This window comes from Numida meleagris, chromosome 3 (assembly GCF_002078875.1).
Source record: "Numida meleagris isolate 19003 breed g44 Domestic line chromosome 3, NumMel1.0, whole genome shotgun sequence".
NCBI lineage: Eukaryota > Metazoa > Chordata > Aves > Galliformes > Numididae > Numida > Numida meleagris.
Genome location: NC_034411.1, coordinates 102,580,006 through 102,592,076, shown reverse-complemented (window position 1 = coordinate 102,592,076; position 12,071 = coordinate 102,580,006). Strand labels below are relative to the sequence as shown.

General features: G+C 47.5%; 1 protein-coding gene across 8 annotated transcripts in view; it reads left to right on the top strand.

The window, feature by feature from the left end:
- PUM2 (pumilio RNA binding family member 2) overlaps window positions 201-12,071 on the top strand; it is a 67,288-nt gene continuing 55,417 nt past the window's right edge. For 3 of the 8 annotated variants that reach the window (XM_021393164.1, XM_021393168.1, XM_021393167.1), the window contains exon 1: window positions 203-471. In XM_021393164.1, the coding sequence (XP_021248839.1) occupies window positions 205-471 (267 nt within the window). In that variant the 5' untranslated portion in view covers window positions 203-204. Of the gene's footprint in view, window positions 472-598; window positions 659-5,690; window positions 5,838-12,071 lie in introns of those variants that run through there. The other 5 variants (XM_021393175.1, XM_021393165.1, XM_021393169.1 and 2 more) reach the window with 5 other exon arrangements.

Sequence of the window (12,071 nt, the reverse complement as noted above, 5' to 3'; positions counted from 1 at the left end):
GCCTTCCCTCTGGGAAGCTGATAACGCTGAAAACAGTCTAAAGGAACCGACGTCCACGGAGCCCGAGGGCGCGAACTCAGCCGCGGGGCCCGGCGGCAGGGGCCGCTCTGAGGGGAGGAGGGAAGCCGGACAGCGGCGCATGCGCGGTGAGCGGCGGAAGGGGCCTGCGGCCGCCTCCCCGCCTCCTCCCGGCGCGGGGCGCGCATGCGCCGTGGTGGCGACAGGGGCGAGCGGCGGCAGTGGCGGAGGGGGGAAGCTTTGCCGCGCTCTCGCTCTCCCTCTCCCTCCGCGCGCGCCCTCCCGCCATGTTGTTGTGAGCCCCTCGCGGACGAGGGGGGGGAGGGGAGGCCGGAAGGAGAGGCGCCGAGAGGAGGAGGAGGAGGCGGCGGCGGCGGCGGCGGCGGGGGGCGGCGGCGGTGTCCCAGGGCCCGCTCCGGCTCCGTCGCGGCGAGCGGCGCCGCCAGCCAGCCCGTGAGTAGCGGCGGGGCCGCGCGGGGTAGGCCGCGGAGCGGGCGGGCCGTCCCCCTTCTCCCTTCCTCCAGCCCCCTTTTGTCTGCGGCGAGGGAGGGGAGAGAGGGCGGGAGGGGGCCATGTTGTGGCGGGGCGGCGCGGGGCCTGCGCGGCGGGCTCACCGCCTTTGTGTGCTCGCGGCGCCGAGGTGGGAGCGGGCGGCGGCGGGGTGGGATGGGAGCGGAGCGGGGCGGGGGCGGCCGTGCGCGGCGGGGGCTTTGTTCGGGGCGAGGGAGCGCTGGGAGCTCGGGGCTTTCTGATGCGCGCGTGGAGAACGGCCGCGCTGAGGGCGGAACGACGGGGCTCCCGTGGCTTCCGCACCGCCAGGGTTCGGGGTTTCATTCTGCTTCGAACCCGGCGGCGCTAACAGAACTTGGGGCAGGCGGCCGTCGTCGTGCGGGGATGCGCGGCGTTGCGGTGGGCGCTCGGTGCGCTCCTGCCCGCCCCCGGCAGCGGCAGCGGCCGCTGTGCCCGTGCTCTTACGGACGGTGCCGTGAAGGGCTTTGTCCGCCGCTCTCGGAACGCTGTGTTGAGCCGTGTCGGTCGCTGCAGAACGAGCGAAACTTTTCCTGTCCGCCTTATCGTTGTCACTGACGTGTGGCGCGCGAACAAAGCGCTTGAAGGTCTCTTTTAGTTTCTCTTTTATTCTCTTTGTTGCCTCCCGGCTGAGATGAGGCTCTGTGCTTCGGATGAGCGGGAGACAGACGCATTTCACGTATATTTACCACCTCGCTTTCCCATTTTCGTAGATAAGACGCGTTGTGTCGGTGTACTCAGCCTCGTCTGGGGCTGAAGCGTTGCCGACACATGCCACCGTGCTGAGAAGCAGAGGGAATTATTTTCTGCCTCCCTCCGACCAGCAGCTCAGTTCGTGCCTGTGTGAGCGCAGATGCGTTCGCTTGGTGGGAGAAGGAGGCGTGGAGCAAAAGGGAGATGGTAATTCGGCGGTGTACTTTGGGTTGCGTGTGTAGGAATGGCCCTGAATCACCTGACAGCTCTCCCAAGTGTTCAGAGAGTTCAAAATCTGGAATTTGGCCCAGCAGAGTGGTTAGTAGGCAAATGCGTGTGAGAAACTGCTTGATAGGGCACGTTCTGCAGTTTAATACGTGGATGTTGCACCTATAGGATTTGAATAGGTTTGTTTTTTTTTCCTGGTATTAATTGGAAATGGCTTTCTTTTTCTTTCTGTAGTATCGCTCCACTACTTAATGTTTTTCTCCGACGTTTGTGGTGTTGACACAGAGCTGAGGTCGCTGTAACCATATCTGATGTCGTGGTTGGTTCCACACGAGGCGGTTGGCTGAAAAAGTTGGACTTGCCTGTGTTGTAATGAGAAGTTCTCCCTTACTGTGGCAGCACGTATTAAATGTTATGGAGGATTGTGGTGCACACGGGAAGCTGTGTGTGTGTGTTTGCCTCGTAGTTTGCTCTCAGGAGAGTTTCTTTGGGCAGGTGTTTGGGATGGGCACACGAGCAGGACATGTGCTTATTGTGTACAGGGGGCTGGATGTGATTTATGACAGCATTTTCTAGTTTGCTTTTAGATGCTTTTTTTTTGCTCCATTACATGATATATGAGCGCACATAGAATCATCTGCAGTGTAGGGTTTTGTAAAAGCTTTCTCCTTGCTGACTTCCATTCTTTGCACAGTGGTTTATAAATCTCCGCCGTGATTAGAGCAAGTTGTTATACACAGAGGCAGGTAACCCAGGAGATGGTTTAAATTCCTGCCTGTATATCTTCATGCCTAAGGACAAAACACTGCACTGCCCGTTGCAGTGAAGAGAACCCTACATTCTCTTGTGTTCTTTCTGGGTTGAGCCCTCCTGTGAAGTGAGCGTTAGTACACTGGATTTTGTTCTTAAAGCTGTAGAGTAGTTGTGCTTTATTACTTTTCATTGCATGTATCCTACGTGTAGGTATGCGAGAGCCCCCCCATAAGAACAAATACAGCTGTGCGGTCATGTGCGGAGCTTCAAACAATGAAGTCTGAGGCACTTCACCATCCTTCGGTAGCAAAGAGTTTTAAATGGCATCAGAACAGGAGAATGTATTCAGTTCTACCGTCTGCAGTGTAATTTCAAACAAGCTGCATGCAATTTCTTTTACAGTAATGGCTTGGATACCGAAGCATGATAGTAAGGTTTAGTGTAAATCCCACTCAGAATACCTGCTGTGCCTTTCAGATTAACAGGCAAGTGCTTTCTGAGCTGGTTTGGGAAATGTTTGCCTTACAAATCAGGGCCAGGTGTTATCCCTAGAAATATCTTCAAAGATTTGATTTCATTAGTGGTTAACAGATTCTTTTCTTAAATGTGCCTGTTTAAGAACAGTTGTTGCCTTCCAGAGGAAATGTGTCTGAAGGTGTTACAGTGACAGTCTCTGAAATGAGAAGTGTCTCTGTAGTAACCCCAACTAAATTTCTGCATCTAGTTCTACACTGAACTCTGGAACTAAACTTTGCAGTGTTAATGCGGGGATCTGTCCTGTACAGGCTGTGCTGTTTTTTTGGCATGTATTTGTCTACACTGATACAAGTAATCCGATTTTGTAATCTTTCTTCAGCTTGATTGTACTGTATAGCTTTAAGGTAGGTTACCTCTTGCTTCACAGAGTCACTGGCAAAGCTCTCAGTTGCAGCTGGTGGACCTTAATTGTCTTTCTCCTGCAAAGCATGTAAGTCCCGCTGGAAGTACAGGCGGTGCCAGGCCGTGCTCTTGGATGTCTCTCTTAGTTTTCACCCGTGTTATTTTGAGGAGGATTTTTGTGAAGTATCTCGCTGTTCGTATCCTCTACGATATGCATTGCTTAAACTAGTTCTGTGGATACTGGGCTGAGCTTGTCGTGTGGTGTAAAGAAGTTGCAGAACTGATTTTGGGAACTGTTGTCAATAAAGCATATACGTACTGCAGCAGTGAAAGTAGTTCTTATGTGACATGGACGCTTCTATTCAAGTTTATTAACATCCATCCTCCTAGCATGTATCTGCACATGCACACACGTATATTCCCTTAGTGTTGGCCATGCAGTAGTGGAAGAGGCAAGTTGTAGAGGGATTAGAGGGCTGTACTGCCCTTTGTCTGCATCTTCTCATCTAAGTGTCCTTATTCCGACTCAGCAGCTTTCCACTTATGTCAGCTCTTATTGTTTGGACATAACACTCATGTTTAGCACAAAAAGTGAGACATTTCTTGGCCTTGAAAGTGGAAATCACTCAACTTGTTGCCACAAAAAGTACACGGCTAAAGACTGCAGAGGAGATTTGGGGTTTTATGTGTGTCGTCATCGAGTTCCTCAAGACCTACTAAAAGATTGATAATGCGTTGGTTACAGTGGATCTGTGTGGAGATGCTCAGATGTCTGAGGATAAGTATTTTCTACCTGCAGAAGAAGTTTTGAACATTGGAGAGAGATTTTTATTGCTGTCATCCATACTTGTTTGGAGCCAAGAGTTAAATGCTTCGAAAATGACTTGGCAAACTTCATTTTAATCTGAGCTTGAAATCTTTGTTTCATGAAAACCCAAAAATGCATCAGCACGGGCTACAGAAGTTTTATGTCCATTCCTTTGTTAGAATCTTGCATAGCATACCAAGTTTGTAAGCAAAACCGAAGCTGACGTGCAAGAATGAGATGCGTTGCAGATAACGAGGTTCCTGCGCTGTTTCATTTCATAGCCTACAAATGCAGAAAATCAGACGGTGATACCCACTGTGGCTTTACAGGTCGTGCTGAGTAACAGTGTAAAAAAAAAAAAGCGGGGCCCGGTGCATGTGGGAGCACTGGTGACAGCATCCCCACTGCTGCAGTGGCGGGTACTGCCCAGGTCCTTGCAGGATTGTGCTGTGGTTGGGTCTTTCTTCCACAGGCAGAACAGGAGTTGCCGTGGATGGTTGGGAGGTCGTGTGTTTGTCATTGAAACACTTGCCTTTGGTGTAGGCTCCGTAACTTGAAGAAGGAGCTGAGCTACTTTTTCAAAGCCTGCAGTAATCTAAAGTGGAAAATGTTCCTTTGCTGAAAGCGGTTAGAAATCGCACTGCGTGCAAAAGCTTCAAGATGCTCAATTTGAACCTAGAACGTCTGTAAGCATTTTGTGTTTCGGAGCTCCTGCTGTCCATCGGAAGGCTGTCGTACCGCTGGGTTTGAGTGTCTCCAAAGCAATAGTTCTGCTTTCAGAAGGCTCTTCTTACATGCGGGGCTATCTGCTGTCTGTTCTGTTGTTTTGTTTTTCCCTAATCTGTTTGTTTTTCTCACTCTTGAATTTCTTTTGACTTTTTTTTTCTGGTTTTACTATTCCAATTTTTCCTTCCGTTTTTGCCCACGTTTGGCTTTCTGCTATATCATGTTCTATATAGCATTAATACTGAAACTCTAGTGCAGTGCAAATACAAATTGCCGCAGTATCCTGCTTGTCCACTTAAATGTGCAAAAACGTAGGTATGTTTTTTCTTCCTTTCTTGCCAGTCTTCTGTCTCATACAGGCAACTGTGCAGATTTTCCCACTTCTGTCTGCCACCTGCTTTCCATCCCCAGCGGGAGGCAGAGGTGCATTGTAAGCAGGGCCCTTGTTTAATTATTGCTTAGGTCCATCAAAACATTGCTGCATTTCTCCAGCAGGTGAACATCATGAACGAGATGTGTGTTTTCTAGTAACTTGGGTGGGGAGTGCAGGGGAACAACTCTTATCTTGCTGTAGTGTTTGAGCAGTGTTATTTGGAAGCGCTGGGTGAATGTGTTTGCTCACACTTGGATTTGTGCAGATTGTGGCAGGAGCTGAACCGCTCACCTTTGTGCTCACTAAGTATGAAGTGTTTCCATGCTTTTAGAGAGGTGGCAAAGAGCATTAATAGAAATAATTATAGTAGATGAAGAAAGGTTCTTTAAGAAGTAAAAATAAAGATGCTGAAATCTTCTTGTTCAGCATGCGTAGTCTTAAGCGTGTCTTAAAACTGTGGACTTGGTGTTATTTTTTTTAGCACATTGTAATGAAGTCGCATAATGTGAGACTACCAAAATGTTGTAAAAATGCGTTTTAGATATAAATAGGAAGAGTGAACCATTTCTTTTAATTCCATTAGGAACTTAATCTGTATAGAAAGTAAAATAAAAAGCGTAAGTTTGCCAATTCAGCAGGGATTGTTCATGTAAAAATAACTGAAGCCATCCTTATTTCCAGCAGATGAAAACTTCTTGCTTTTTGGGATTAGCTTGTGTGAAACCCTGCTGGTTTGGTGGCAAGAAATTGGCATAAGCCTGAGGACTTCAGGAGGAGGCTAAGGGAAATGCAGCGTGCGGAAAAGCCGTGTTTTGCCTTCTGTAGCAGGAGGTAGGTGAGTTCTGACGGATGGAGCGGTCCGTGGAAGTGAGTTGCTGTGGTTGTGTGTGATTTGTTTTCGGGAGCATTGCCAGCGTGGTTGCATTTACTGGTGGATTTTGAATAATCTTCCTATTGGTTGGTGGAAGTTGAAAAACCCTTTCTAAGCAAGTCAGAATAATAAGTTAATAAATATGCTTGATTAGTTCCAAGGCGGTAACTCCTGGTAAGACTAGGGCGATGTTATTCAGAAAGCCATCTGAAATGTCTGCAGAAGAGCTGAGCCTCTTGGTAAGCGTAAGGCAAAACAACATTGTCTAGTATAGGGTATTTAATGTTTGCTCCTGTTGATGCTGAAGAACTTTTGTCAGCGTCCTGTTTAAGAGGTCATGGAGAAGTGAAGGTGTCCGTGAGTGTTAGAGGCCGTTCACAGTGCAGGAATGCTGGAGTTCCATGGCAGTACTGAGGCTTAATGGATGCTGATCTGGAATTCACACAGACTCACTCAGGCTTTTGCCTTTTCTTCCTCTCCCTCAAGACCCAAAAAACACTGCAGGCTCTTTGATAGCCCCGCACTGGGGAAGACCACTAGCCACTGTGGTGGCATCATCCTTTCCTTAACATCCCTGTGGGGCTTCAGGCAGGTTAGCAATCTGTTCATCATTAATTCACTTCGCTTCTGTGTGAAGAGCTGCCTACGATACGTAGGTTTAGTGATCAGCAGTCAGTAATACTTGGATTTACAATGGTGATGTGGGTTTTTGGAAGTTTGGGAAATACTTTCTTGGATGTCAGAGTACTTGCAAATGTTCTTGCTGCATGCTGAACAAAGGGGAACATCAAGGAGACACTGTCCACGATGTTTGTTCTGTCTTCTTCCTCGTCTGTCCTGTCTACTACAGTTCCTCACAGCAAAGCTTTATAGACAGTTCCCAAACTCAGTTACATTGAGGTACAAATGTGAATACGAGGTTAGCCATCCCTGCTCTGTCTGCCCCCAGGAAAGGGGAGAAGGAAGGTGAGAACCGATGGTGAGAACACTGACATCCTGCAGCTCGGTGTGCTCCAACCTCTTTGTCTCTGAGAAATGCCACAACCTTTTTCAGGCTTCTTAATGAGAGTGGTGCAGTACTCAACAGAACATAAACCATTTTTGCCCAACTCTTTAGTTAGGCTTCGGTGTCTGTAAGTCATTTCTGGTGCAGGATTTAGGAGCAGTTTTGTAGGTAGCTGGGGGCACGCAGTCCTTTGGGGAGGGGGATGCAGAGAGCTAAGAAGTTCACTGACTTTGGGAGCTTTTTAGCACTGGTTTGGTACAGAGGAGGAAATCTGTAGGTCAGTTTGTGCAAGTATTCAGTGTGACTCGCATGGGAATCTGTTAGAATTCATGTAGCCCCAAAACAAATGCATGGGTGTTATTAAATTAATAAAATGTGCAAATGTTTAGCATCGTTGCCTCCGGTATAAAATGGACAATTGCTAGCAAAAACTTTGCCTTGATTTTAAACAATAAAATTGTTCTTGTTGTTCAAATAAGATACGTTTGTGCAATGGAAGTTGGGAAATAATTTTCCCATATGAGACTTGACAGTCATGTAGACATGCCTTGGAACAACGAACATCGTCTCATCGTTCCAGTTGGGAACAACATAATCTGTTTCCTGACCTTAGAGTGGGAGTCACATTTCCTGGATCATTTGTTCATCCATTTATAGAATCCACTTAAAACTATCCCTAGAAACCTAAGCGATCTTGCAGACCGTATTTTTGGATTTCCTAACTTAGCGACTTGCATTTAAAAATAAAATGTAAATTTTTCGATAGATATCTATACTTTCTTAAAAGGCTTGTGTGAACAGATGTTTAAGGCTTTTTTGAGTGCTAAGCAACTGCGCAGCCCATAAATCCGTCGTGTTTGGAGCCCAGGTTGGTGTTAGCTCATCGATGCCGCCTTCTCCCCGCTAAGTTTACATCAATCTATGAAGCTGTTCTGGAGGTCATTGATTTCTGTTTCTGCAGTTAACAAATTCTGTGATAACTTCGTTACAAGTGCCGTCTTCCTCCATTTTTCGGTGTTTAAATTCATGCTTGAGACCTCGCCGTGTTAGGGGCTTGTGACTGCCACAGTCCTGGCAGCAGCCTTGAAACTTTGCCGGAGGGGAAGAGGTAACTGTTCCCATCTCCTTCATTGAAAATAGCTGAGATGGGGTCTTTTATGATACGTAATTTAGCAGAAAAGCATTTGGAATTCGTGATGTATTTCCTTAGCTGGAGAGAGGAAAGTGAGAGCGCTGAGTTTTGCAGATACCTGATTTGTGTTTTGAGCATGTAGCGTGTGGAGCGGATACCTCAGCTGTGAGCGCAGGGACCCGAGGGAACGGCGCAGAGCTGCGTCAGGAGGCCCCGGCTGGATGCTGGGGAGCGGGTGGGTGCTGGGGGGGCTCCCCAGGGCAGGGAGCCTTCAACGAGTGTTTGGGCAACGCGCTCGGACGCAGGGGTTGAATTTTGGGTGGTTTTGTATGGAGCCAGGAGCTGGGCTCAGTGGGCGCTGGGGATCCCTTCCTATTCAGGCTATCCCGCGAGCACCCTGCGACTGCAGAAATCTGGTGCTAATTTCAGTGGGTGTGTCGTCCAAAGAGAACATCCTTAGAAAACAGCTGAAAAAATTGATAACGGCAATTTCTGTAACTGCATTTCTCTGCTACAGACAGATAAAGTAGAAAACGTGCTCTTGCCTGGAGTAACTCTTAAAAAGTGTTGGAACAAACATGGTTTTGTGTTCCCTGCGTAACCTTCTCTGCCTTTCATGAGGTTATGCAGAGTGTAACGCCTGGAAGAATCAAGGGAGATTTTGAAGCTGGCATTTGTTTGAAACTTTGTTTCTTCCCTGTTGCTGTATGTTGGCGCTGCAGAGTAGGTGTGTGTTCTATCAGCAGCAGTGCTTCAAACAAGTAGCTATCCATAAATTCCATAGTGGAGTTAGAAGGCTCACAATTCCAAATCTCTTTGTACTCTTTTGTGATTCAACTTGCCGTGTAAGAACTTGGCAGATCCCTTTCTTCATCTCCAGCTTCAGCATCCTCTTGGAGAAAATGTGGTGGTTTCACACCGATGGAACTCTTTTCAGTCACTCTGCTCTCTCGATCCTCCTCCTTAAATGAACAGGGGGAGAAAATATGAAGAGAAAAGCATTGTAGTTGAGATAAGGACTGTGAGATCCCCCACCTGCAGCAGCATGCCACCCCTGCTGCCAAGCCCTTGCTGTGTAAACCCCACGCAGAAGGTTGGATTCCATTGGTGTTCGATTGGTGGAGGTATGACCAAGCTCTGCGTGGTTTGTTTTGATTTTTTCCCCTTTGGGTACGTTGGTTATTAATCTGCAGTGTTTTTCCTGTTCCTTATTCCCTTGTATCCGAGTTATTTTCCCTTTTCTGTTAGCAGCCTTAACGCATCAGCTGATGGAAGTCTTGGTTACAGTGCAGAAGGCTGACTTACAGAAAGTTTTACTTCATTCTAGGCGTGTACATCTTATTCGTTTTACTTGTTCTGATGCATTATCAATTGTTAACACATTTAATAAAGGTTACTGCCTCTTTGTGAGAAGGAAGTAGTAACAATTAATGAAATATCACACTATATTGTGTAAATTATCTCTAGTTCTTACATAGATCACTTTTCCGAAAAAGAAAACAAGACAAAAAAAGACAAATTTTAAGTTTTCTATAGCATATACTTCACTTTTGAACTTTTTTCAATAAAAGCTAACTCTAAAGTAATGAAGGCTGATGTCTCAAACAGTGCAGCAATGTTATGTCGCACTTCCTAAGAGAGGTAGCTGCACAGTGTTGGTTTTCCCTAACAAAGCTTTTTAGTATGGAATTAAATACTGGTGGTTGGAAACGCCTCGTGAGGTCCCTCTGCAATTGCTGTTGCATCACTTGTAGCACTTGCTGCTGTGTTACAGAAAGGTGATGCTGCTTGACCAGCGTACCAAGAAAACCGCCAGGCAGATGTGCTGCTCTCTGAGCAGTACTTGTTGGGTGGAAAGGTGGGTGTAAAAGTCTGTGTGAGGAAGAGAGCAGTTTCTGGATGGCAGAAGAGCTGTTTGTGAGGAGCGAGTGCTGTTTTGTGTTTCCTGGAGCGTGTTTCACTTGGCAACCAGGAAGAGAACCCAAGGTTTCTGAATGGTGCTGGGCTTGTGTAACCACCAAATGGGATTGGAGTGGGTGGAAAGATGTTTCATTTTCCTCTGCCTCTTCCTGGGAGGTGCTGTCCTGTTAAACTTGGTTTGTGAGGTCTGTTGGTAGAGGACTGGGAAACAGGTCTGTAACTGCCAGCTTTGGCAGTGCCTTCTGAGATTACATCCAGTGTAGTTATGTAGATTGCTCGGAAAGTAATGTCTCCTAATTATTTCCATGGAGACTACAATGGATACAAAGAGCACAACAACACTACTTGATAGAGCAAATTCTCAGCTACAAAACACTGTGTTTCAACACAGTCACCACCCTTAGCTGTACATTTTCTCCAGCAATGAACGAGGGCCTGCATGCTGTGCTTGTAAAAAGGGCACCAGTGAAGGTGACCCGCTGCCTCACTGTGCTCACATCCGCTGTTTGGTGTCCATAAATGTTGAGCAAGTGTCAATGAATGTCAGTGGGGTGCAGTTTTTTTTCTGCATGGAGGAATTCAGTGACACACCTTTGCTTCAGACCCCGTTCTGTCAGCCTGCCCCTCTGCTGCCATCCGTCACAGGGCAACAAATGTAATGAGATATTGGTGGGAAGGTTCAGCCTCTACCGCCATACCACCAACATCCGCCTCTGATGTCGTGTACCAACGTAATGAAACAGGAGGCATTTATTTTGGAGCAGGCCTCGAGTACGTACATACATATTTATTTCCTGTTTGTGAGAGTCTGGGAAGTTCCTTTTTCCAGCATGCATGGTACCAGATTACAGACACTCCTACTGACTAGAAAGAATAGCAAGCAAGCGAATAGTTGGGTTACTGTGTATACAAGTGTCAGATGTTATGGTGACCATACTCTTTTTGTGACTTGCCTTCTTTAGCAGATTGGAAAGTGCTTTTGTTGAACGTTTATTCTTTGCAGTATCGTAGAATGGTTTGGCTTGGAAGGCACCTTTAAGATCATCCAGTTCTAACTCCCTGCTGTGGGCTGGTTGCCCCCCACCAGCTGAGGCTGCCCAGGGCCCACCCAACCTGGCCTTGAGAGGCTCCAGGGATGGGGCACCCACAGCTTCTCTGGGCAGCCTGTGCCACCACCTCACCAACCTCTGAGAAAAAAAATTCCTCCTAGTATTTCACCTAAATCTCTCCTCTTTTATAGACATTCCCCTTTGTCCTGTCACTATCGGACCATGTAAAGAATTGCTCTCCCTCCTGTTGGTAAGCTCCCCTCAAGTACCAGAAGGCCTCAATGAGGTCTCCCCGGCGCCTTCTCCAACAAGCCCAGCTCCCTCAACTTTTCTTTGTAAGAGAGGTTCTCCAGCCCTACATTCATCCTTATGGCTTTCTCCTGGACCCGCTCCAACAGCTCCACATAATTCTTGTACTGGGGGCCGCAGACCTGGGCACAGTTCTTCAGATGGGGCCTCGTAAGGGCAGAGCAGAGGGTCAGTGGGACAATCTTGTCCCTGTCCCTGCTGGCCACCACTCTGCTGTTGCAGTCCAGTGTGCCATTGGCCTTCTGGGATCCAGGCACGCACTGTTGGCTTGCAGCAAGCTTTTAGTAGGCCAGAACCCACAAGTTCTCTGCAGGACTTCCCTCAAGGATTTCTTCTCCTGGTCTGTACTCATACCTGGGATTGCTCTGATCCAAGTGCAACACCTTGCACTTGGCCTTGTTGAACCTCATTATGTTCACACGGGCTCACTTCTCCTGCCTCTCCAGCTCCCTCTGGATGCCATCCCTTCCTTCTCTTGTATCAACTGCACCACTCTGCTTTGGTCCTCAGCAAACTTGCTGAGGGTGCACTCTGATCCCACTGCCTAGGGCACTGATAAAGGTGTTGAGCAGCGCTGATCTCTTTGCTACATGACACAAAAGTACTGCTCTAAAGTCTTACTTTCTTTTTTTTTTTTTTTTTTGCTTTTATTGCTCTCATCACTTCTGAAACTTGCACTCTGAGGAGCACTGAGGTCCAGTGCTGGCTGACCTGGGCTGGCTGATGGCTGACAAATTTGAATTAGATTTTTGATAGAGCATCTGAGTGCATTAATGAT